The sequence below is a fragment of the Paralichthys olivaceus genome, chromosome 14, assembly GCF_024713975.1.
Source record: "Paralichthys olivaceus isolate ysfri-2021 chromosome 14, ASM2471397v2, whole genome shotgun sequence".
NCBI classification, from domain to species: domain Eukaryota; kingdom Metazoa; phylum Chordata; class Actinopteri; order Pleuronectiformes; family Paralichthyidae; genus Paralichthys; species Paralichthys olivaceus.
In genome coordinates this window covers 22,602,364-22,627,305 of record NC_091106.1, presented here as the reverse complement: position 1 = coordinate 22,627,305, position 24,942 = coordinate 22,602,364, and the positions used below count along the sequence as shown (strand labels likewise).

At 45.7% G+C, this 24,942-nt stretch overlaps 2 protein-coding genes across 8 annotated transcripts in view; one reads left to right on the top strand and one right to left on the bottom strand.

Moving 5' to 3' along the window:
- The window catches only part of atrnl1a (attractin-like 1a), a 160,011-nt gene extending 154,130 nt beyond the window's left edge, over window positions 1-5,881 (bottom strand). For all 4 annotated transcript variants that reach the window (XM_069539280.1, XM_069539281.1, XM_069539282.1 and 1 more), the window contains exon 1: window positions 5,646-5,881. In XM_069539280.1, the coding sequence (XP_069395381.1) occupies window positions 5,646-5,881 (236 nt within the window). The remainder of the gene's footprint in view (window positions 1-5,645) is intronic.
- The window catches only part of LOC109635952 (protein kinase C epsilon type-like), a 46,626-nt gene continuing 27,352 nt past the window's right edge, over window positions 5,669-24,942 (top strand). The window contains exons 1-4 of one of the 4 annotated variants that reach the window (XM_069539285.1): window positions 5,669-5,809; window positions 7,153-7,177; window positions 8,734-10,090; window positions 13,173-14,104. In XM_069539285.1, the coding sequence (XP_069395386.1) occupies window positions 13,757-14,104 (348 nt within the window). In that variant the 5' untranslated portion in view covers window positions 5,669-5,809; window positions 7,153-7,177; window positions 8,734-10,090; window positions 13,173-13,756. Of the gene's footprint in view, window positions 5,810-6,370; window positions 6,506-7,152; window positions 7,178-7,205; window positions 10,091-13,098; window positions 14,105-24,942 lie in introns of those variants that run through there. The other 3 variants (XM_069539284.1, XM_069539286.1, XM_020097441.2) reach the window with 3 other exon arrangements.

Sequence of the window (24,942 nt, the reverse complement as noted above, 5' to 3'; positions counted from 1 at the left end):
TTTTGCAGCCTGCCACCAGGGGGCATTCCAGATGATTCGGCTTCACTTTTGGGAGCCGTGGTGTCAGATAAACAGCTTCAGTCCCACGATGATGACGTCACAAGAACAGACCTTTGTGATCGCTCTGAAACCACAGAAGCCTCGGGCAGCGTGGAGGTGAAATGATTCATGTATATCAAACTGTGTGTGTGTGTGTGTGTGTGTGTGTGTGGTTGTTGCCCTTGCTCTCACTCTCATCATAGCAGGATTAACTCACACTGAACAGATGGCCGTCCGATGCTCCGCCCTCCCAAACACTCACATGCTTTCTCGCACACACACACACACACACACACACACACACACTCTGCAACTCAGCACAGAACGGTGGCAACTTCAGTTCACAAGCTGTGTCATCATCACCGCACACTGCCGGAGGTTTTAGAGTAATCTCACACACACGCACACACACACATGCACACACACACACACACACGCGTCAGCAGATGATGACTCTGATGTCGGAGAATCACTCTATTCTGTCTCCACTCAGCTCGACTCTGACAGAAACCCTCTCCAGCTCGTTCTGTCCTCGAACGGCTTCTTTCTCTTCACACAGCCGCAGGTTTATTTCTCACGTCTCTTTTCGTCTGTGACATTAACTGTATCAGAGTTCTGTTGCTTCTTGTCTTCTTGTATTTTCTCTCATAGAAACGCAGCTCTCATCGGTTTGGAAGTCTTTCAAGATGAAGGCAGAGGAGAATCTGTGTTTTAGTTTTTGATCCTTTAAATGTTGGACATCATACTTTGGATTTAACAAAATAAAAGCCTTGATTTTCCCTCAAATTATGAACAGCTGAGGTTTTTATTCCCCTGAGACGTTCGACCAGTCAGGACTTTGGCTCCGAGAGCAGGTTCAAATTCAGGACAAAGACCTCGTCCCCCTTCTTAAAACTGTAAAAACGAAACAGTAAAATATTGTATCATGGAATCTACAGGTTTAATCAGTGCAGGATTGAGATTAAATTAATTATAACCCAGATTTAAATAATATAACCGCAGTGTCGGACTTTAAACCGTCAGTGGAAACACATCATGACCTTCAGTCATTCACAGATGTGATGTGCAGAGCTGAGGGAACTGAAACAGGCTCCGACATCATGTAACAGGATTTCAGTCATAACGTCCAAACTGTGCTCAGAGTATTAGCAGACAGATTAAATCGGACATGAAGTTCAAGGGTTTAATCTGAAACTATAATCTCATTTGGGAAATAAAAATCTCAACTTTGTGTATTTATGAATTTATCTTTGATGGATAGAAGGGTAGAATATTATTTTCATGCCAGTAACTGACTTTGAGAGGTGTTAAATTTTTAATCCCCATCTCGTCTCGCAGCTCAGATGATTTATCAGCCTCCTGTGTGATAAATAAAGATTAGTTGGCTCCAGTTGTCTGAGGAGCAGAAACCTGCTCTTTGGTTGATGTGGCTCACGTATGTCCTCACAACAGGGAGTCCGATTTTTTTCATCCTCTCTGAATTATTATCCGTGTTCCAGGATCAGTGCGTCTCTGCTCGACTCCAGTGTTTCTAGCAGCCTGCACTTAGCATGCAAAAGACAAAGTGAGATTAATGCGGAGCTTTATTCTCCCAAACTCTTCGGCGAGAGGATTCACTTTGATGCTCCGCGTTAGACACGCTGCTGTTGAACCTGCCGGAGTTACCGTCACATGGGTTTTTAAGTGAGCCTCGTCTCTGCAGCTGGCAGGTTAAGTCAGGATAAACAGGTGACCTGTTCACTGACGAAAAGCTTCCACCTGAAAGTGTCACTTCGCTGCAGCTCGCAGGATTTGTCCCCGCCGCCTTAGAAAGAACGTGGGTGAAGCCGTAAAACATTTTACGGAGCGTAGAAATGTGCTCAGCAGTTAAAACAGCTGCACAGTTCTCATTTTAAAAGCAGCAACATTTTACGACTTTGGACATTGACGGAAAAAAAACGCATTCGTTGACCTTTAAATGGCTAAAAATGTCAAAAATTAGCATTTAGTGTAAAAGAAGGTGTGAGTTGTTATTGACTTTATTAATCTTTGTTTTTGTCCATCAAATCCCTCAAGAAACACAGTCATTTGTTTTTTACATTCAATTCAGCAAATATTTAGATATGGTCAAAGGTTTTCCCGGCTGCTAAAAGTCTCCTCCAGGATTTGAATATGTATTTTTTTGTGTGTGTGTGTGTGTCTTTGTACGACTTGTGTGTTTGTGCTGTTTGAGAAAACAAGCGAAATTAGATTAAGAGAAAAGAGAGAAGGGAGAGAGAGACACTGAGAAACAAAGGGTGAGACTGTGGACGGATAAAACGACACAGAGCACAAACACCTTAAATCAACAGAATCTGCTCCATTGTCTCTATTGGATATGAGACCGTGTGTGTGTGTGTGTGTGTGTGTGTGTGTGTGTGTGTGTGTGTGTGTGTGTGTGTGTGTGTGTGTGTGTGTGTGTTCGTCCTGACTCCAGCGACCACTCAGGCTTTAGTATTGAGGTTTTTTCTTTTTTTTGAATCACAGCAGTGATATTGAAGCTCGGATCCTTTCCTCTGCTCCGCTGCCTCTGGTCTGAGCTCAACATCAATACAGCTGATGTCACCACAAGAACAGAGAAGAAGCCTTTATGTAAAGCAGCTCATTGAACTGCAGCATTTTTCCACGATTACAACTTGAGCAGCGTCCTTGCCACAAAGTCACGGCGATGGTATGATTACACATTTTACGTCATGTGATGATTACAAATTTTGTGCATTGATTAAAATGTGATTAAAGTAAAACATTACAGGTCTCGACAGTCGACACCCAAAACAAACCCAACGGGACCCATCAGGATGGTGAATGAAGATGGACGACGTGTCTAACCACAGCTCGGCTTGGTGATTTTCACAAAGCCTTCCACTGCTCTGCTGGTGCTGTGTCAAATTTTTGTTTCCCCAACAATTTGTGACCTGATGGTGAACCACAGCTAAGCCTCACTTATGCAGACTCTGCAGCCTCGGCTCTCCAGTTAGTGTTAACAGCAGTTTGACAGCATCAGACCTGGTTCCAGCTCGACGGGGACCACGAAAACAAATGAAATCAGCGAAGTCGCCCTCCGGAAGATGAACAGAGGGAGACATTCAAAGAAACCGCGATCTTTAACGTGAGTCAGTGTTCACGCAACCCTGCGTTAGCTTTCCTCTGCACACAAATCAAAATCAGGAATCGTAGACTTAATGTATTCTCACATTTCCCTCGTACGCTGACGACATTGATCAGTTCTTGTACAAACAGTCTATTTAAACTCTGCAGCTCTTCCACCTCTTCATGTCACTGTGTGTGTGTGTGTGTGTGTATGTGTAGGAACTACTTAGTATTAATGGACACAACCTCGCCACCGGGCAGCCACAAGAAGAAAAGCTCCTCCCTGTGGTATTGTTTGTCTGTTGTCCAGCCTCCAGCCTGCCCTGTCCGCTGCTCTCTCAACAATCACATTGACCGAGGGATCGATAGAATCCTCCAGAGAGAAAAGACCAGACTGAAGCGCTGCCGTCGCTCCGTCCAGACGTGTGCACAAGGTGATTGTGACAAGGTAAAGTTGTTCTCTCCGGAGGGGTCGAGGGACGAGGGGTGAGTAATGCCACAGAGGAAGAAGAAGAAGAAGAAGACAGGAGTGGGACCAAAAGAAAACTAGAGCTGCTCTCTGGAGACGAGGAGAGGAAATATCAAATGTGCAGTGAACAAATGCAGAATCTATTTTCATTGGCAAAGACCAATGGACGCATGACATCACTGACTTTGTTAATTGTTGGTCAATTTCTGCAGGAAAGACGTCAGAGGACGCTCTGGACATGTTTTCACTCATCATGACTTCTTTTCCAAACCAACCAGCTTCAGTGTTTTAACAAACAACACGTCAGTCACGTCATCAACCTTTGACATAAAGGCTTTGTGATTGTTCGTACGTTTTGTTGTTAACTGTGGAGTTATGTCTTTATATATTCTCTTTCTCAGGGACCACATGCAGAGTTAGCGATCTTTAGGCTACACACTTAAAGGTCTCATCGTAGAGTGTGAGTAAAGGTGGACGACACGTCTTTACTTCCTCCCAATGTCCAGAAATGAAGCCAAATCATCCCGCACACAAACGCACCTGCGAAGTAGTGACCAGGGACGGAGGGGCTGCTCAATCATGAGTCGGTCTCAGCTGTCAATCATTAAATCCACTGATTAAAACTGATCAGAAACACTTGAACATGCATCAGCGGGATGAGAACCTCCCGCTGGCTGTGGAGAAGGACAGAGGACGAAAAGCTGGAGGCCGAGAGGTGATGGGCAGCTCCACCAACCCGGAGAGTGATGTGTTTGTACCACCTGATGACATCAGCTAATGACCACAGATTAAACCCCAGCAGGTGAATGACGCAAGCAAGGTGCCATCTTCGTCTTCTTTTATATTTTAGTTTGGTCCATGTCCCGTTTGCTAACATGGAGGATATAGGTTTAGGACCCATCCTGCAGCCAGGCACCAGGGGGCAGATGAGACGCTTCACTTTTAGAAGCTTGTGCGTTTTTATTTAAAGTCAATGAATCTGATCTGCTAATAAAAGCACATGAAGAAACTCGCTAGCCTAGCAACATGAAAGCTACAAACAGCCCACAATGCAACACTTTGCAAAAGCTGTTGTTACAAAAGTGCTTCGTCAAACATAATCATTTTGTACATAAAGCATCGTCTCGTATTCAGGCCGATAAGTGGAGCCTCATTTACAAACACATCTGTGCTGTGGTGCGTTTCGTCTCATGAACGTCACGGAGTCGACTGTAAACCTCGTCTCTGAGAACAAGAGCCTCCATTCAGGGATTCTAAAAACTACGCTCGCTCTCAGCATCAAAATTAGAGAGGAGACATTGTCCGTGGTCGTGGAAAGTATAATCACGGATCACTGAAATGTGAGGAGCTGCGGCTCAGCTAACAAAGCTAATCATAGACTGAAGCAGCGGCGCGAGGAGCAACTTACCTCAAACATAAAGTCACGTCGCCTCGGAAATTCAAACCTAAATCAGCGGTGGATGGTTTTATACGTTTCTTTGCCAAGAGGTTGAAGCAGAATGAAGCCGGGGATGAGTGCACATGTGCAAATGTCACAGTTCTTCTCACCGAATGTTTCCAGATTCTGTGCCTGGTTTTCAAACCCGGCAAATCACGGCAGCTCCGGCAAAACCTCTCTCACACGTGAGCCACAGAGAAGAGGCAGCGTGTCGGCCGTGCAATTTCTGAATCCTAATTTATTTTTAAAGAACGTCTCCAGGCAGCCAACCTTTATAAACCAGTGTGTGTGTGTGTGTGTGTGTGTGTGTGTGTCACTCTGCTGCACTCTGAGCCACAGACAGCCACAGACCAAGCTGCTGCCTGGGCATTAAAATTACATGTTGTCATATTTAGAAAAGTGTTTCACATGCATATTTGAACTGAAACAGTTGAACTTGGGCACTTAACTGCTGCAGTGTGCGTGTGTGTGCGTGTGTGTGTGTGCGTGCCCTCATTGATCTGGTGACACAGGTGAATATATATCTTCTTCTCCCCTGAACACAGTGTAACAGGTTATTTAGGAAAGTGGTCACATCTGTTTCCAACTTACTTGAATCTTCCTTGACAGTGTTGGCACTGATCCCCGACCCATCCGTGGTCACAGGAGCAGCTCCCGTTGACGCACCTCCCTGAGAAGCAGCTCTTATCGCAGGACTTGGACACAGACGAGGCTTCCGCGTGGAGCAGGAGCTGGAGCATCACAAATAACCCCAGGTACGTTCTCCACGCGCCCTTCGTGGACGAACCGGTCCAGGTGCAGAGGTGCATCCCCCCGGTGTCTTCCATGGTGGCAGCTGAGTGTCTGTTCTGTGAGAGGCTGCAGCCCCAGAGGAGGGAACCAAACTGTGACTTTACGCAGCCGGATGATCCGCTGTCATCACACCGGTGTCCCCATGACGCCTGCGTGAAAGGCGCAGGTGAGCGGTTTTTACGCACGGCCGTGGGGTGCGTGGAAGAAGCTGCGGGACGAGACAAAGAGATTCAACTTTGATGGAAACACTTGAGACTTTAAAATCAGTGGAAACGCGTCTCCAGCCGGATCGTCCGCTCCGAGCCAGCGGGACATGAACGCCGCTGTTCGGCGCTCTGCGGCGCGTCCCCACGAGTCTTCCAGATAACTTAGTGGTCACGGTTCCGATGTAAACACGCCGCCGTGACCGGATGGTGCTCCCACAACGTCAACCACCATAATCCCGCAGAGAAAGTGAAACGCACGGAGCTCCAGTGACTGTGTGCGCGCGCTCATCTCCCGCCGGACGCGCGTCTCTTTAGACCAGACAACGACGTCCTGTGTCCGGGTTCGGTATCTGCGGAGGAGGCTGCGGCAGCTGCTGCTCTCCCGGTCTGCTCCGGTCCTCCGCTGGTTCCTGTCTGGGGGAAAACTCCGGCACGAAGCCCGGAGCATGAGCAGTGTGTCCGCACGGTTAAAGGGACAGTTCCCCTAAAACATGCACACAATTAATACATGAGGCAGAAGACACAGTGAACAAAGACAGAGGGAGAGAGATGGAGATGGAGAGATAGATAGAGAGATGGATAAATAGAGAGAGAGAGAGAGATGGATAAATAGAGAGATAGAGATGGATAGATAAATAGAGAGAGAGATGGAGAGATAGATAGATAGAGAGAGAGAGAGATGGATAGATAGAGAGAGAGAGAGAGAGATGGATAGATAGATGGAGAGAGAGATATGGAGAGATAGATAGATATAGAGAGAGAGAGATGGATAGATAGAGAGAGAGAGATGGATAGATAGAGAGAGAGATGGATATATAGATAGAGAGAGAGAGATGGATAAATAGAGAGAGAGAGAGAGATGGAGAGATAGAGATAGATAGATAAATAGATCTGTTTTATCTGTTTGTCAATATGAAATCTTTTATTTCACAGAGTAAACAATGTGTATTAATTGTCATTTATAATAAAGTTTATGGTTAAAATATATTTTTCATCTCCGTCACATGGGTTTCATGTCTCGGGAGTCAGTGGATGGATGGAGAGATAGATAGAAATCATAAAAACACTATGTTAATAATGGTTCCTTGTTTTTCTTTCAGATTCCAACACTGGATGAGGACAACGGTAATGTCAAAAACACACACACACACACACACACACACACACACACACACACACACACACACACGAGCACTCACAGAAAGTTATGAGAACAGGATAACCACAGGGACTGATGGGTAATAAAACTGCAGAATGATAATTTCTGCTCTGAGACAATTTGGAGACATAGTCTTAAATCCATTACTTCAAGGACTGGGTCAGTTTATTGCTCCATTATTATTATTTATCTGTTTGTTCATGAGGAGCCGGGACCAGAATCAGAGACGTGTTTCCCTGCAGTGACTCAGGATCAGGGAGGCATCACCTGAACGTGCACAGTGATTAGCTGACATGAGGGGAGGATGTTTCTAAATCAGAAACCTGGAAGAGTTTGAGTTGATTTAGAGCCCGAATGAGACAGAAACATTAAAACCAGACACGGCGGAGGCTCAATTCCCCAAACTGTCTCCCTGCTTTATAACTTCATCTCACTCTGACGGCTTTAAAGACACTGAGTTGTTCTTCGGATCCGAGCGACGCTTTTGGAAAACAAAGCCAGGATTTGCATCTGCTCTCCCCCGAGGGCTCGCGAAAACATCCTGATGTTGCCGAGGCCTCGTTTTCACCGAGCTGGAGCAGGAAGGCTGTGGATGATCATTGGCTTTCAGGAGCGATAACAAAATCAAGGGAGCCTTTATCGATTGTTTTGATGAAATACACACCAGGGGTTTTGTATAAAGTTTCATTCACTTACAGCGAATCAATATTGTAGAAATGAAAGTGGCAATCAGGAAGAATTTCATTAAAACGAAGTCACAGAACGAGGAAACACAATGATGGTTGAGCCTATGATGAAAGTATTGCAATATTTGTACATTAGTAGAATCATGGATTGTAAATAAAGATGGACGACAAGTCTGTACTCCCCCCCCCCCACTATCCAGGAATATCACAGATACGGGCGCGGCCATCTTGTGCCATTGACGTCACTTGGAGCCAGAATCTGCGCAGTAACGAGGGGGTGGAGCTGCAGCAGCAGCAGCGAAGTCCAATCACGAGTCGTTTTTTTTAATCTAATAACTAATAAAAAGTAAAGTGATCAGACACTTGACTGGTGACGGAAAACATCTCTGACAAACTGAAGATAAAACAACTTCAGCTCAAGGTTGAATTCAACAGTTGCTCTGGAGCTTTCCGTCAAGAATGAACTCAGAAACCAACGAGAAGTAAGATTTTCCAACACTATTGTTGAGGTTTGTTAGAACTTGATTCAAGTTTTTAATTAAAGATTAAAAAAAAAAAACAACGCTGACTGAGGGGAACGTTACCCAAAATGCAATGCTCTCTCTTTAAACTCCCTGATTTAATGATTTAGGGAAAAAGATAAATGAAGAAATGACGCGTGTTTACGGTGATTTACAACAACTACACATCGTCTTTAAGTAAATACGAATAAATCCGACTCTCACAGGTTTGTATCTTCATCAACTTTTTAATATTTCACATCCACTCTTTCTTTCCTCATCGTGTTCCTCTCACACTCTGGATGGTTGAGTTCCTCTCTTCTCTGACTTCAGCAGGTATTCTGGCCGACAGCCACTTCTGGAGGAAACAGCTGGTTTTACTGCAGGCTGGCGTTTCCTCTCCTCGCCCTCCTGGGACACGCAGCACCACCTCCTCCACGCTGCACCTCCACGCTGCACCTCCATGCTGCTCGTGCTGACGTGCACTTTTTTTCCATTGCCCTAATTTTGCAGGTTTTTTTTTTTTAAAACCAGCAACAGGACCATCTGCCTGGCCTCTAAATTAGGACGAGTATTTATCAAATGTCTTGTGATGGGAATACTGATCCAGGCTCTGTGTTGCCCTGCAGGTGGAGATAACTGACAAGGTCAAGGTTATGCAGATACGCCGCCTCTTCACATCAATATTCATTAACTTTCTGCTCAGATATGAAATCGAAAATTAATTGTTTGCAGGAGTTTGGAGTCACGGGTGACAGCTTAATGAGACTTTGTCTTTTCTGACACATTCAACTAAACATATTCCTCTGTGGTGGCGTCCTGAATTAAATCCAAGCAGATAAAAGACATCAAACTCCTGTTGAGGAACACAAGGCACACAAATCTACTGGTTTAAATCTCCATGTGACAGTAAAGACGGGAATTAAACCTCACTGTTGGCCTGTGGGAAATGGGTTCGGCTTATTGTTATTCCTGCTGCTGGAGTAGAATCCTATTATAGATCATTTTTAACCTCCGCCCCAGGGGCCAAAGTGGGAATATTGATTGTCTTACACAAAGTACCCTCATGGGAGGAAAATGAAAAAGACAAAAAAAAGAAACTCATATTGATTTTTGACAGTTTGTTTATTATTAAACTGGAATAAGTCACCGCTGCAGAGGAGGATGAGGAGGATGAAGGTGGATGAAGGTGGATGAGGAGGAGACGGTGCAGGTGCACGCAGCATCACTGGTTTCTCTGGTTTCTCTTGTGCTCATGTTAATGTTGTTCTCTGGCAGCTGTGGTGTTTAATTGAACAGATGTTGCATAAAACATGCACACACACACGCACACACACACATGCACGGTGTGTGATATCATGTCAGTTATTTCTGGACAGAAACACACACCAGTGTAGACGGAGAGCGAGAACAGAGTCATTGAGACAGAAAGAGCAGAATTAAAAGATTATAAAAAGATTATCATTTTATGACTGATGTTTAGTGCCCCCTGCTGTTTGATAGCTGCTAGTGCAATACATCTGGTTTTATTTTTTTTCTCATGTAAAGCCTCTTTATTTATTTATTCATTCATTTATTTATTTGGTGAATTATTTTTCTGAGCTTTCAGCCACATCGCCTGACCAGTTTTACTTGGAGGATGACGAGGGTGTGATGCTGAGTGAACTCCATCTGCTGACGAAGGCCGCAAAACGTGAGTTATACTTTTAGACCAAAGTCAAAGTTTACATGTCCTGAATTATATTTTATTAAGATATTGTGGGTTTTTATTCAGTGCAGAACTTCAGTGAGGCTTGAATGAAAACCTGATTGTTCAATAAGACTAAAAATAGAAAAACAAATTCCTTTATCTATTTAAGAACAATGCAGCGTCTCCTGTTTCCTCTTTATTCCACAAAAAGAATTTTCCTTTCATTCCTGCAGAGGAAAAGAAAAAGTTCCTCTCAGGCTTCAGTTATTTTCCTGCAGCTACAGGGACGTCACTGTCATCCTGCTGTGACCACAGTTATAGTTGTGATGACAACCACAGATGGATCCCATCCACCGCTGCTGCCGGCCGGCCGTGTTGGTTTGATTTAAGAGAAGCTGAGTGAGCAGGGGGGAGGGAGGTCAGGACGTGGCCGGAGTCCAGGGGATTTCCTCGGCCTGAGTTTGATTTGTATCTGCAGAGCGGCACAGACACATCAGCTGACGGGCTGCATGAGGAAAAGAGTCAGGGAAAGGAGGGAAAGGAGGATGTTGCTCACAAATGATGGAAAAATGTCAGTTTCCACAGCCTGAGCGCACAAAGATCTTCACTTTGTCTGTAAACAGATAAAATATAATAAAGATAATGTGTTTATACTATTACAGGAGCCTGCAGCAGCAACAGGAAAAGTATCATCCATCAGTGTGTGGAGGAAAAATAACTGAATGTCATAATTTATCCACATTTTAAATAAAAATGTCATTAGTCTGTTCCCACATTCTTCTTCTTCTTCTTATTATTATTATTATCAGAGATGAACTGACTTGTCAGAGGTCAGAGGTCACCTCAGGCTGGTGAAGACAAACAAACACATCATGGTGGTAACTGTAGTTTTCTTCTGATTCTTTCTCGCTCTAATCTTCTGTATTGAGTTAGTTTGACTTGTAGTTTTGAAGATTCACCAGGAGGGTTCACTAGTGTACAACTTTGGAGTGGTAGCTGCTGCAGAGTCTCATGCTCTGTTCTCCAGCATGTCTTTTAAACATGTCCCACTCATTTCCACATCTGAATGTTCAGACTTCATCCACCGTGTGTCTTTGTTTTCAGACGTGAGAGTTTATATCTCACGCAGACTTGTTGATGACAGATCATTTGTTTTCAAAGTAAAAACTTGACATTCAGGAGACTTAAAGATTTTTAGGATTTCAAAGCAAAATCAGGACACAGAGACATAGATGGTGATTTACACTAACTGAAAATAATAATAATAAAACTTTAAAGTGATGACCTGACGAATGGATCCCTGCGCTGTGATGTGTTGTTGAGCTGCCTGATTTATTATATTGTTTGAATAGTGACTGAATATTATCTGTGCAGATGAATGTGCCGCTCTCGGCCTTGTGCTGCGTCCACCAGCTACAGCATGTTCCCACTCTGATGCTCTGATGCTCTGATGTCACTAATTGACACCAGATTCTTTGACCCTTCGTCTGAGTCTCGACCTTTTAAATAAATCACATTATCTCGTCTGTGAAACACACGGAGTCTCCGGTCTGTGGAGAGAAAATGCAGATGTGTCCGTCGCCTCACGTGCTTCGTCTGATTTTACAAAGATGTTATAGTGATGATGGCGTACGTGTAAGATTCTAAATACCGGCTGCTCATACTTCTGTGATGTAGATTCCTTTTAATTTATGAAATTCCCGTGCTGCAACACAATCCTTCAAAAAGTCAAAACAGCTGAATCTGATCCTTGGTCCCAGCTCGAGCTCTGGTGCTTCTCAGTTATTGTAAATATGATAAATGAAAAACTCAAGACAGAAAATGAGGCGATGTGACGGAGGCATCGCTGAAATGTTGAGTTATTTGTGCAGCGTTTAAAAGTCCATGGCAGCTTGTTTGTTTTCAGAGCTGCACACAGTCTGACCATGTGGCCAATAAAGAAATATGGCACATGATGATCTCTTTGAAATTCCACACATGCCTCACATATCCCCACATTCATCCCCTCAGGCCTCGTCTTTTATGGAGCTGGCGATCGGTCGTTATCGAGCTGACTTTTCGTATTTCTGCACCTGGACTTCCAGCAGAGGGAGGAGACACGAGAAGCTGGAACAGCCTCAGTGCTTTTACCCAAACTTGATTCATTCTGCAGAAACAGGACGGACACAGGGCGACGTCGGATCAGCTGCTGGAGTCACAAACAAACAAACAAACAAACAAACAAGCTGCTGGTTCCACCTGGTTCAATACATCATCTGAGACATGAAGACAAACTTCACATCACCTGCTGCTGCACCGTCCTCCTCCACAGGAGCCTTGCTCAAGGGCACAGCTTTCATTTGAAATCAATTGATTCTCCTCTCGACTCCTGTTCTTCCTCCCCTCCACCTCATCTTCCTCCTCCTCTTCTTCTTCTTCTTCTACTCTTCCTCCTCCTCCTCTTCTTCCTCTACTCTTCCTCCTCCTCTCCTCTGTTCCTCTCCACCTCATCTTCCTCCTCCTCTTCTCCTCATCTTCCTCCTCCTCTTCTTCTTCTACACTTCCTCCTCCTCTTCTTCTTCTTCTACCCTTCCTCCTCCTCTCCTCTGTTCCTCTCCACCTCATCTTCCTCCTCCTCTTCTCCTCATCTTCCTCCTCCTCTCAACCTAATCTGCCTCCTCTTCCTACACTCCACTCCCTCCCTCCTCCTCATCTTCCTCCTCTCAACCTCATCTTCCTCCTCTTCTTCTTCCTCCCTCCTCCTCTCCTCTGCTCCTCCTCCTCATCGTCCTTCCCCTTCTTCTTCTCTACTCCTCTTCCTCCTCCTCACCACCTAATTTTCCTCCACCTCTTCTCTCTCTCCTCATCCTCTCCCCCTCCTCTGCTCCTCCTCATCTTCCTTCTCTACTCCTCTTCTTCCTCACCACCACCACATTTTCTTCCTCCTCTTCCTCCTCCTCCTCCTCCTCCAGTGTCTGGGCTGCGTCTCTCTCTCCTCCTCCTCCTCTTCCTCCTCCTCCTCCTCTCCTCCTGGGCTGCGTCTCTCTCCTCCAGTGTGTGACAGCAGCCTCCCAGAGATCTGACGTGTTTTTCTCATTTCCTGCAGCAGAGAGACGCAGCGCAGCCGCGTCGGAGGGTCTGTCTGTGGGGGGAGGCAGCCAGAGGTATGTCCAGCCCGGGAGGAAGTTAGGGATCAGTGCACGAAGCCAGGCCGTGCAGCGAGCACCAAGGAGCCGCTGTCTCTCCTCCTACTGCCTGGATCTGCCCCTCCTCTCCGCTGCGGCTCCAGCGCCGCCGATGCGCCGCGGCTGCTTCCAGCGGGCGTCCGGAGCCTCCCACGCCGCCTCACGGTGCCATGCGACGCGGAGCAGCCACTTCCACGGAGCCGCCGGAGCGTCTGAACCCCTCTCGTGTTCGAAATAAAGCCATGACGCACGGACTCACATCTGGGGCCTTTGGAGCTCTTCGCGTTTCCTCCGTGCGCTTCTGAAGGAGGCGTCCACGCGTCACCGCACGTTTCTGTGCCGCTGCGGTTTATTCACTGTGACTTTCTAAAGGACATTCGGACGCTGAGGGGTGAGATCGCGGTGTTTGACAGGAGGAGACACAAGGAGGAGCAGCACGGAGCCGCGGTCCAACACGAGGAGCTGGTTGTTGTGGGAGAAAAGGGGACAAACAAGTGTCAGCGCCATGGTGGTGTTCAACGGGCAGCTGAGGATCAAGATCTGCGAGGCGCTCCACCTCAAGCCCACCGCCTGGTCCCTGCGTCACGCCGTCGGCCCCAAGACGCAGACCTTCCTCCTGGACACGTACATCGCCCTGAACGTGGACGACTCGCGCGTGGGCCAGACGTGCACGAAGCAGAAGACCAACAGTCCCGCGTGGAACGACGAGTTCGTCACTGACGTGCACGACGGGCGCACGGTCGAGCTGTCCGTGTTCCACGACGCGCCCATCGGCTACGACGACTTCGTGGCCAACTGCATCATCCAGCTGGAGGACATCCTGCACAACGACAGCAAGCACTTCGAGGACTGGGTGAGACACACACACACACACACACACACACACACACACACACACACTCTTCATATGTCTTTATTGTTAAAACATCAGTACAGGGCCGGTCCACATCTGTATGGGGCCTCGTGCAGAATCAGATTCAGGCCCCCCCCTCACATCCATCATGGAGATATTTTTCCGCAGCAGTTGTGTTGGTGTCATGAGCTGCGTTCAGATCTTCTCTGAAGTCCGGTGAAATGTTTTGGAGACTCTGGACGGGAAGAACGTAAATGTCCGAGTGAGAATACGGCACAAACCTGATGAGGTTTCTAACACGCGACGGACGTGAAACTGGAAGAACTCGAATCTCTCAGGATGAAGACGAGGAGCCGTACACGTAGAAGACGAAGACGTCAACTTGGAAAGACGAGGAGGTTCCAGATGTTTTGGTGATGAGGGCCGACGCCGGTGTGGACGAGCTGTAAACAACAACACTGATCTTTACACAGCAGAGTTTAAACGTCATGTCCCGCCTCCTGCTGCTCTACAGGCTCCGCCCCTCGCCTGAATGTCCCCCACATGTTCCTGTTGTTGTGAACGAGTCGGACGATCCGCTGCTGCTTCACAGACACCAACTACAGCTTCTTAATCTCCAGGTCAAATAAAGTTTAAAGAATCTGAGATGGAGACTTGACGCGGTGCGTTGGACCTCAGTCATAGTTTGTAGTTGAAGGTTCGTCGTTGGATGAGAAGGTGGTGGGAGGAGCCAGCGTCTGCCACGTTCCTCATCACAGAAGTTTGTAAGAAGACAAATCAATCCGACGTGTTTTAGTCGAGACGCGTTGTCGTCGTCTTCCTTCCGTCAAGTCAGTCAGCGTTGTTTCTGCTGCAGCCTCATGTCTGTCCGGCTGCTCCGTGTTAAGATGCAGGAGCTTCAGCATCCAGAGGTGAAGTGTCCTCGTTGTCACACAGTGACTCTGTTGACTGATCAGTCTGGTTTCAGTTTATATTATAAAAAAAACTTTTCTAAAGTTGTTTTCACACCATGTTACTAATCTGAACAGTTGAGAAGCTCAAACCAGGAAATGTTTTGAAAAGTGAAAAACATTTTAAGTGACGACACGCCGACGTCAGACGAACGCCGTCCACAAAGTCATATTTAAGTGAATGAAATTAACACCGTCTTTCATTTTACATTAATGTGCACACACACACACACCCACACACACACACACACACACACACACACACACACACACACACACACACACACACACACAGTATAGATCCTTTTACCTTTGTTGTTCTCTTGTTAGCTGAACCACTGACCCACAGCAGCATTACAAAGGAATGGATGGTGTGTGTGTGTGTGTGTGTGTGTGTGTGTGTGTGTGTGTGTGTGTGTGTGTGTGTGTGTGTGTGTGGGCACATGCATGATACACTCGGCAGCATAAAGAAGCTGTTCATTGTTGTCTGAAGCCGCTGGAGCAGATGAATATTTGAGTGTTTTATTGATGAGGCCATCAGGTCCATTAGAGGCAGATGCAGGGAGAGAGGGGAGAAGATGAAAGAGAGGAAGTTGATGATGATGAAACAGGAGGAGGAGAAGACGGAGAAAAGAACGCTCGTCTTTCAGCGTATTCTTCGTGGAAATCTCGTGTGACGCTCCACGTGTTCTGACAGTGAAGACTCAGCTCTGGACTTTAGCAAGAAGATGAAAGCGACTTAGCGTCTGGCTTTGATGATCTGGTGTCGAGGTTAAGTCACAGTTCTGATCTGCGTTAGCGTCCTCCAACAGATCCTGTGTGATTTCAGAACGCTGAGTCGACAACTTCAAGGTGTCTCGTTGATTTAAAGTCACCGGTGTCTCGCTCTAATCCTGTTTCATCCTCTGGAATGAAAATAATTTTTGATCCGTCTCCGCCGGGCGTTTCGAGCTGTTCCCATGGGCACTGCGGGCTGAACGTGTCTTGACTCAAGCCGTGTCATGTGTTATGTAATCTCAGACAAAGAAAGAGTTGACATCACCTTTACCGAACTGAACGCCCCGTGTAGTTCCCCAGTGAGTAATGCTAACGTAAGCTGCTGAGGAGAGTGTGTGCATCGGCGGGTTTTCTTTGAGAACAAGCGGCTGCAGAAGCTCGACGACGACGACCTGTTGATGCAGGACATTCCTGGATGTTTCATGGACTCCGGCATGCATGAAACATTGGGAAAATACCAACATGTGGAATGGAGGGCAGTTGTCTTCATGGTGATTAACGGTGGGAAAAGCAAAGTCAGGCTGGTTTAGCTCATTAAGAACTAACGCTCTGAATAAAAAACCTCAACGCGGCTTAAAAACACCTAAAACCTGAAGTGTGTTTACGAAAAACTTGATTAAACATTCAGCTTTCCTTGTAAATCACTGCCTTTTCCTTAACTTTGAGAATTTTCTTTTAATAAACTCAGTGGTGAAAACAGCAGCATCAGTTGGATATTTCAGCCGAGAGCGTGTGAACAGAAACTTTTAACCCGAGTTGTGACAAGTACCTGGTTATTAAAAGAAAACTAAATGTCATTGTTCTGCTGCAAGTGTGAACACGAACCGTCAACAATCGCCGTCAGCAGAAAATGATCCCTGCTGAATTGTGATGAGTACACAAAGCACACACACACACACACACACACACACACACACACACACACACACACACACAGTCGTATCAGTGAATCCACATGTAGGCGTAAAGAAAAAAATGCTACGACCTGAAAACTGTTGCCTCGCCCGTTCTCTGTCTGGAGAGAGATTCTGCACGATCATGCGTTTGTTGTGTCTTTGGTTCTCACAACTCTTTGAATCAGTTCTCAATACTTTCATTGTATTCATACTGAGGATAACATCAAGTATCACATTCCTTCACGAAGAAGTCAGATTTGTAATCAGCTCGTTTCTACTTTAAGTGAAAATCAGATATTGTCACAACACTGATCAGGAAAAAGGTTTGATTGAAACTCTGCTCATAGGAAAATTATAGAAATAGAACCTGACTGATTTTTGGGAGCTGATGCTGATAAGTGATGAATCAGTCTGTAATTATTAAAGCTCTGTTTCTATCCCCCACTTGAAAACTGATGTTTATTAAATCCATCAATAAAAACCACAAACAGGAAAAGTGTTCACTAATTAAATAATAACCACCAAGAAGCAAATAACAGGATTTAAAAAAAAAGCATAATTGACTATGAAAAGTTAAAACCTAGAAGCTACAAGTCTGAGAGAGATTGGTAGATAAAAAAATAACACATCTCTTTGTTTGGTCTTCACAGAGACTTTACTGAGTTCATTTCATTTCACTCAGTAAAGTCTCTTGTGCTGAGGTCGTGCTTGTGGTTTCCAGTCACACTCTGATTCTGGTCGTCCGGCTGCGACTGAGAGAAACAGAGAAGAAGAATTAAAAATCCATCTGACGTGAAAAAGGATCAGATTCCTGAATCTTTAAAGGAATTTCTTCTCGGCTCAGAACAGTGATTTCATGTGTGGGCAGCCGCCTTGTTAGAATATGTCATGGAAGACGTGGAGGAAACAAGTGTTTGATTTTACTACAGGACGGACAGCGAGGGAGGGAGGGAGGGAGGGAGGGAGGGGAGTGGAGTGGGAGACAGAGAGGGCGTTGAAGAGAGACGTCTGGGTCTGAATGGTGGAGTGACTGGGGCGGGGGGGCAGTGTTTGATCTCTTATAAATGTGCATTAATTAAATCAAAGCTTGTTTCCAATGTTCACTGCAGAGAAAAGAATTCTGGGATTATCACTTTTTCCGTTTCTGTAAATGTTTTGTCGTCGGATAAACGACTCCGGAGTTTGAAAGTGTCGACGGACGGACGAGTAGAAATGAAGCTGGGTCCAGTTCTGTAGCTGTTCCTTCTCCAAGAGGAGCTCAGGAACAGAGGGGTTGATGTTGGTGAAATGATTTGACGCCTGGAGAGCAACACTCACTCTGCAGCTCCTGTTTTCATTATTATTACACCGACAAACCTGGAATCAAATCCCTGCAACAACCAGCGTCGTCTCACTCTACATCCACTCCTCTTCCAGACTCGTGTGAGGTCACTGTGACCGGTCGCCGTGGTGATCCTGATATATATCACGTCCACAGGAACATGACGTGACCTTTACCGTTGATCACAATCAATTCATCCTTGAGTCCAAATATTTATATCAATATATTCGACTCCAGTGCTTTCAGTAAACCATAAAACAAATGTCACATATTCCACATGTTGTTGGTGTGAACTCGACGGTAACACAGAGACAAAAACGAAATAATTGGCTGAGTTCAGAAAAAGTCTGAACTCCGATGATTAATCTGTGTTCGAGTTCTTCAGAGTGAGTGGTCCCACACATCCAGAACTTCCCCGTCGACACACACCACCCACTCAGCTGAACATGAGACGGTGCTTCACGTAATTGATTTTTTAAAAAGAGCTGAAACACACTGAGTGGATCAACAGCACAGATGTTTTCATCTCTGTCTCCTCCGTGTTGTTCAGGTTGTTTCAGAGTCACTGTGTCAGGTGTGTGTGTGTGTGTGTGTGTGTGTGTGTGTGTGTGTGTTTACACGGCTTCAGGAACAGTGAGCATCATTCATGGCTGTTTGGATGTTGTGTGTTTGTGGTGAGAGCACAGGATCAGCAACTGACTCCCTGTTGACACCTGAAGAGAATAGATTCTATAGACTCGCTGAAATGAGGCCAGAGCATCTCTGACACGAGCGCTGCCATCTTGCACCGCGGACATCGTCTGGAGCCAGAGTTGTTGAATGAATTTAGCGAGGACTTTTGACTTCAGGCCAATAACGACGCACGTAGAAATCAGTTGTGTGGTCTGTCGTCTGTTGGAGGTTGTGGTTGTTGGAGCAAAAAGCTACTGGAGAGATTTCTACGAAACCTTGCATGTGCACGTGCACGCATGCTGCTGTCATGCGCTACAGACTGTGAGCTCTGTGTCCTGGTCCCTCCAGCAGCTGCGGTTGTAACGCTACAAGTGCGATGTCGAGCTGTGACAAAGTGAGATTGCCGTGTGGTCGTCCTGTGGTTAGACGAGTCAACGACGGCGGTTCAGCTGCAGAAGCTGACAGAGAGGAAAATTTAAAAAGGGAAAAGTCAGCTCGAGTTTTATCTGATGAGTTAACGAGTGTGACGCAGATCTTATGTTAATGAGGGACGTCCCCCCCCCCCTCCCCGTCACCGTGGCATCGTGTTCAGTCATCTGAGGAATGTGGGACACTCCACTGCTCCACCGCTCCACCGCAAGTTTTAATTCAGCTTTTGAGACACAGATGCGACAGAAACGTCAAAGCTGAAGAGTCTCGCACCAGTTCTGCAGCTGGTGGTTCCCTGGCTTTGCTCAAAGGCACTTAAACAAGACAAGACAGTCACTTGGACTTTGTTTATTACCTTTAAATAGGCACAAGTAGACTCGTAGTCCTGCTCCCTGTTGCTCAAAGGCACGTCAGCACTTTCAGTGGCGTCCATGTTTGGTTTCCTCTGTAAACTACAGACAGAAAAGAGGAAAAGAGGAAGAGCTCCAGCCTGCTCCCTTCTTGACCCTGTTTCCCTGCGGGCCGTCTTACAGGGGTGTCCTCTCTGCACACTGGAGGAAACAGGGGCAGGGCTGTGTGTGTGTGTGTGTGTGTGTGTGTGTGCATGTGCGTGTGTGTATGTGTGTCTAAAAATAGAGGCAGTGTGTTTGAGTCACACGGATTGGCCCTACTTCCTGTTTTCACTGTCCAAGTTTACTTCCCAGAGAAAGAAGGGAAAGACGGAGGGAGTGACGGTCCCTCAGGTGCCTCCTCTCCTCTCCGCTCCTCTCCTCTCCTCTCCTCTCCTCTCCTCTCCTCTCCTCTCCTCTCCTCTCCTCTCCTCCCTCTGATTACTTCTGCTGTCACTCGTTTATCTGTTGTCCACGTCCAGCGTGTCACTCGCTGTCCATCACGATGTGAGGAATGTGAGATGCAGCACTGGGCTCTTCCTGCTGCTCCTGTCAGCACCACTCAGCACAAACACAACTTCTCACAGCAACACACACACACACACACCAGAGAGAGAAAACCACTGTTGTTCAGCAGCTGCTTCAGTGACGAGGTCCGTTTTCTCATCTTTCAAACTTCCACTGATGTTTCCCTCTTGTTTCTGTCTCTGTTTACTTTGTGGAGGATTTTAAACAGTGTTAAAACTAGAACGCCACTCACCTGATGTTTTGGTGATGAGGCCCGACGCCGATGTGGACGAGCTGTAAACAACAACACCGATCTTTCAACAGCACAATTTACACGTCATGCCCCGCCTCCTGCTGCTCTACAGGCTCCGCCCCTCGCCTGAATGTCCCCCACATGTTCCTGTTGTCGTGAACGAGTCGGACGATCTGCTGCTGCTGCTTCACAGGACAAACACAGACGACACAACATGTTTCCTAGAGTTCGTGGATATAAAGATATTCTTTCTTCACTCCTCCCTCCACCAAGTTTAGTTTGTGTGTCAACCTGCTAATTAACTAAATTAACCAATAAAATTAACTGCTAATGAATGTAGTCGTGAGTCAGAGCCCCAGAACTTACTGATCGTCAGCTTGCTAATTGATTAATGAGAGATGAAAAGTGAGTTGGATAAATCTGTGATTCATGTCATTCTGTGTCTCTCTCAAATCTGCAGTTTTCAAGGTGGACACATTAAACCTGTTAATTAAGTTTATGTAACGAGTGAAGTTTTTAAATCATCATTTAGATCTCAGGGGTCAAACGTGTGGAATGTCTGTGACATAAATCAGCCGAGAGCTCCACACGGCAGAATTCTACTCTCGTCATTTCCTCACAAACAGGATGAGAGGAGAGAAAACACCCTGTCATTACACACACACACGCACACACACACACACACACACACACACACACACACACACACACACACACACGGTTGATTTATGCTCGTCGTTAATGGATATAATAAAAATCATCACACTACTTTACATTGTTCACTTTGAGCCACACAGCAATAATTATTACATTTGAAAGGAAACTTGATTCAATGGCATTTTTCCAAACTTAGAAATTTATTCTGCAACATTAAGTCAATAAATCAATCAGCCAATCGGAAGAAAATTCAATTAGGATAAATCAATTAATTGTTTTGGACACATTTCAATTTGAATAAAGATAAATATATAATATTCTCTATTTTTCTAATGAAGATTATAGTTTGTTCTCTTCATCCTCTGTGAACCTGTCGCTTTACATCTGTTGCACGTGAGAGTGACGTTTGTGTTTGTGCCCCTCCTCCACTGACTGAATGAATTCTGTGGGAGACGCTGCGTAGAAAGTGAAACTAATTCATCTTTATTTATTTAGAAAGAGAAAGAATTCCATGTACAGCGTCAGGTGCTTCGACACGTTCGAGTTCAGTGTGGTTCCGGGATGAACTGGTTTTTAATGGTCTTGTCGTCGCAGCAGAAAGTTCTGAGGCAGTTTCCCACATTCACCAGTGTTCATCGTCCCCCACACGTCTCCCTCTCGGCCTCTGAGAGTGTCGGTGAATCAGTATCTGTAGGTTTCTTTGAGGATACTCTCAGCCACATGACTCCAGCTTGACTCAAGCTCATGTGATCTGTAAAAGCTTTGGGACAGCTCTGCTCTGTGTGTGTGTGTGTGTGTGTGTGTGTGTGCGTGTGTGTGTGTGTGTGAGGAATGCGTCTCAGTGTGATTGGGTTAAAATGAAACTCATTAAACTTCACGCGACGACATGTGACGTGAATAATTGAATCTTTGAATTAACTTCAGTCACAGAAATGAAAAAAGCAGAGAAAAAAAAAAAAAAAAACCTGAAGGTGCCCGTTCACGGACGCTCCTCTCGGGCTCCTGGCGGCCTCGTTGCCATGGATACTGTTCGAAAACCACCAAAATAAACAACACAAACAGATTATTCACGCCACCTTGACTGGAGGGAGGTCGTCCTTCACATCCTGAAAAACCCTCAGCTGCAGTTGAATTAAACGTGTTGCGACTGTGAATTCAGCGTCGTGTGACAGGAAGGACAGAGGCAGGTCACAGAGGTCGACGTAGGTTTAACTCGTCGTCCTCCATGTTCGACGCGGACGCTGAGCGGCGTCCTGAACGAGGGGAGTCCCCTGAACAATATTATCTCTGTGACCCTTCAGATTTTGACTCGAACCCAAACTGATATTGATATTGCAAAGTTTGAATTCTGTGAGCTCCTCCCCTGAAACGCTTTGTCCGACCGAGACCTCCGGGATCACGACGTCAAATCTGACGTTTGCTTACAGTCTCAGTCAAAAACACCAAATAACAGCTGCTGCGTGTGGAGAGAAGTTGAGAATCCATCACGTCACTGTCTTCCTTGCACGCTGGAGTTTATATACACATCACTGCTGATTGGACAACACCCCTGACACACCCACCCAGAGTCAACAGACCCGGTTGACTCAGATTCAAGGACACGTTTCAACCTGCAAATGGAAGAAAAATGGTGCAGAAGGTTTTGAGATCAAACGTGACCCAGGTCAAGTGAGATGTGTAACTGTGTGTGTGTGTGTGTGTGTGTGTGTGTGTGTGTGTGTGTGTGTGTGTGTGTGTGTGTGTGTGTTCGGGAATCAAGCAAAGTGTCACAATGACTGACGGTAATTAGCTCAGCTGCATGTAGTCCACAGTTTAGTCAGTCTGGCCTCTGCTCTCTCTATCAATGTATTTGACTCTCTTCCTCCTCACCCTCCTCCTCCTCACCCTCCTCCCCCCCTTGTGTAGGCTGTGTATCATCAGTCATGAGTCAGTTAGAGGTTAATACACGTTTCTCCTCCATCTCTGCCTCTTTCTTATTCCAGGCAATGATCTCTTATCTCCACTGAAACCACAAGGCAGCTCTAACTGACTCGTTTTGCACAGATGCACATTGGAACCATTACACAACAATACTGAGAGAAGAGCGTGCATGTAAATGCTCACTGCAAATTTATTTTATTTATTAATGGCGGACGAATCATTTGCGTGAGCGAATCGACTCTAACAACATGTGTGTGATTATTTATTCTGTCTTCTAGTTCTTTTGGTTTATGAATTCAAACAATTACAGTCACATGAGGAGAGTTACTGTGTGTGTGTGTGTGTGTGTGTGTGTGTGTGTGTGTCATAGCTGGCTTGTTCGCAATGCTGCAGCCAGCATCACTTATTCAACAGGGACAAATTAGGCATAGAGAGACACACGGCTAAACTGGACCAGGAGACTCGTGCATGCGTGTGCGTGTGCGTGTGCGTGTGCGTGTGCGTGTGTTCTGTCCTGTCCTGGTTTGTTTGAAGTAAATCTACTGCATTAGCAGCAGGAGTGAGTGCAGCTGTATAAAGTCACACTCCACAGCGAGTGTGTGTTGTGTGTGTGTGTGTGTGTGTTTTATTCATTTACGTTGAACAAATGGACTCGATAAACAGACTGTAGCACGTCAACTGTAAAAGGTTTTTAACTCATCACTGCTGGACACTGTGGTGTTGCCACTGCTGGACGAAGTATTCAGATACTTTACCGAAGTAAAAGTACAAATAAAGCAAAAAAAAATACTCCTCTACAAGTATAGGTTCTGCATAAATAATCCCATTTCAGTAAAAAGTGTTTTCTCTAGCTCTGTACAAAGTTCATGATTTCAGACTTGTTATGAGGGTTGAAGGTTAAAGGGGCATTCCACTGATTCCACACATGAAAATCAGTTTATTAGTTGTGGTTAGTTCCTCTGACTCTTTGAAAGCAGTTGTGTAATGTCGGTCGAGGTTTCAGAGAAACTGTGACGGAACATTTTTAATAATGAAAAGTAAGAAAAGCAAACTTGTGATGTGATGAGGAGACTCTGTCAAGTTGCATTGTGGGAAGTGTAGGATTGAATGTTTTTATATCTTGAGCCAAACTCGAGACTAAAGATCCCTGACGAGCCTCTGCCCCATGGTGTAGTACTACGTTATACTACATGTGCAATACTCAAGTACTGTTTTACTCTTTTATTTGCTGACAATGGAAATGTAGATTAAACTTTATGTGAACGTTTTTTCATCGTAAGTCATGAGATAAAACTTATCGTCTGCACTTCTGCTTTTGTTTAGGACCTTGATCGAAATCGTGTTCATCTCACGTCAGCCTTGAATTCAAGTTGGTAAAGTTCCTGCGTCGCTGTGACGTCGGCACCGAAAAAGTCCGACATGATTCGATTGCTCATATCAGAAAAAGTGAAAATCAAAAGACAGAAACCGGACGTGGTGTTAGAGACGTGTGTTAATGAGGCTGCGTTCCAACGAGGGTCCTCACAAGCGTGGCAGTTTAAAGGTGTGTGTGTGTGTCTGAGGGGTCTGCAGTGTGTCAGTCGTCTGAGGCCGTGTGCTCTCTGTCACAGAACAGACCAAACACAATGTCCTCCCTGTTCTCTCTCTCTCTCTCTGTGTGTCTCTCCTTCATTCTCTCTGATTCTTCTGAACTCTTCAGTGTTCATTGCAGTCGTCTCTCCACCATCTTGTAGTTTGGTGATGGTCGTGTGGTTGGATGGACAGAAAACAATCCGGCTGCAGTGACGTCGCTCTGTCTCGGTCGCTGCCGGACAGTTGATGCCAGATATCGTGGATATCGATATTCATGAGACTGACACTGGTTAATATTTCCCTGTTCTATTGAAAACCCTTATTTTAGATGCTGGAGGCTGGGATTGAAAAAGTGAGGGTGTGTGTGTGTGTTTGTGCACAGAACGTCTTGAGTCTGAGTTCAACGATGTCATGTGCTTTTACTTCAACCTTGAAAGTCTGCATGTGTGTGTTTGTGTGTGTGTGTTCGTGTGTGTGTGTTCGTGTTTGTGTTTG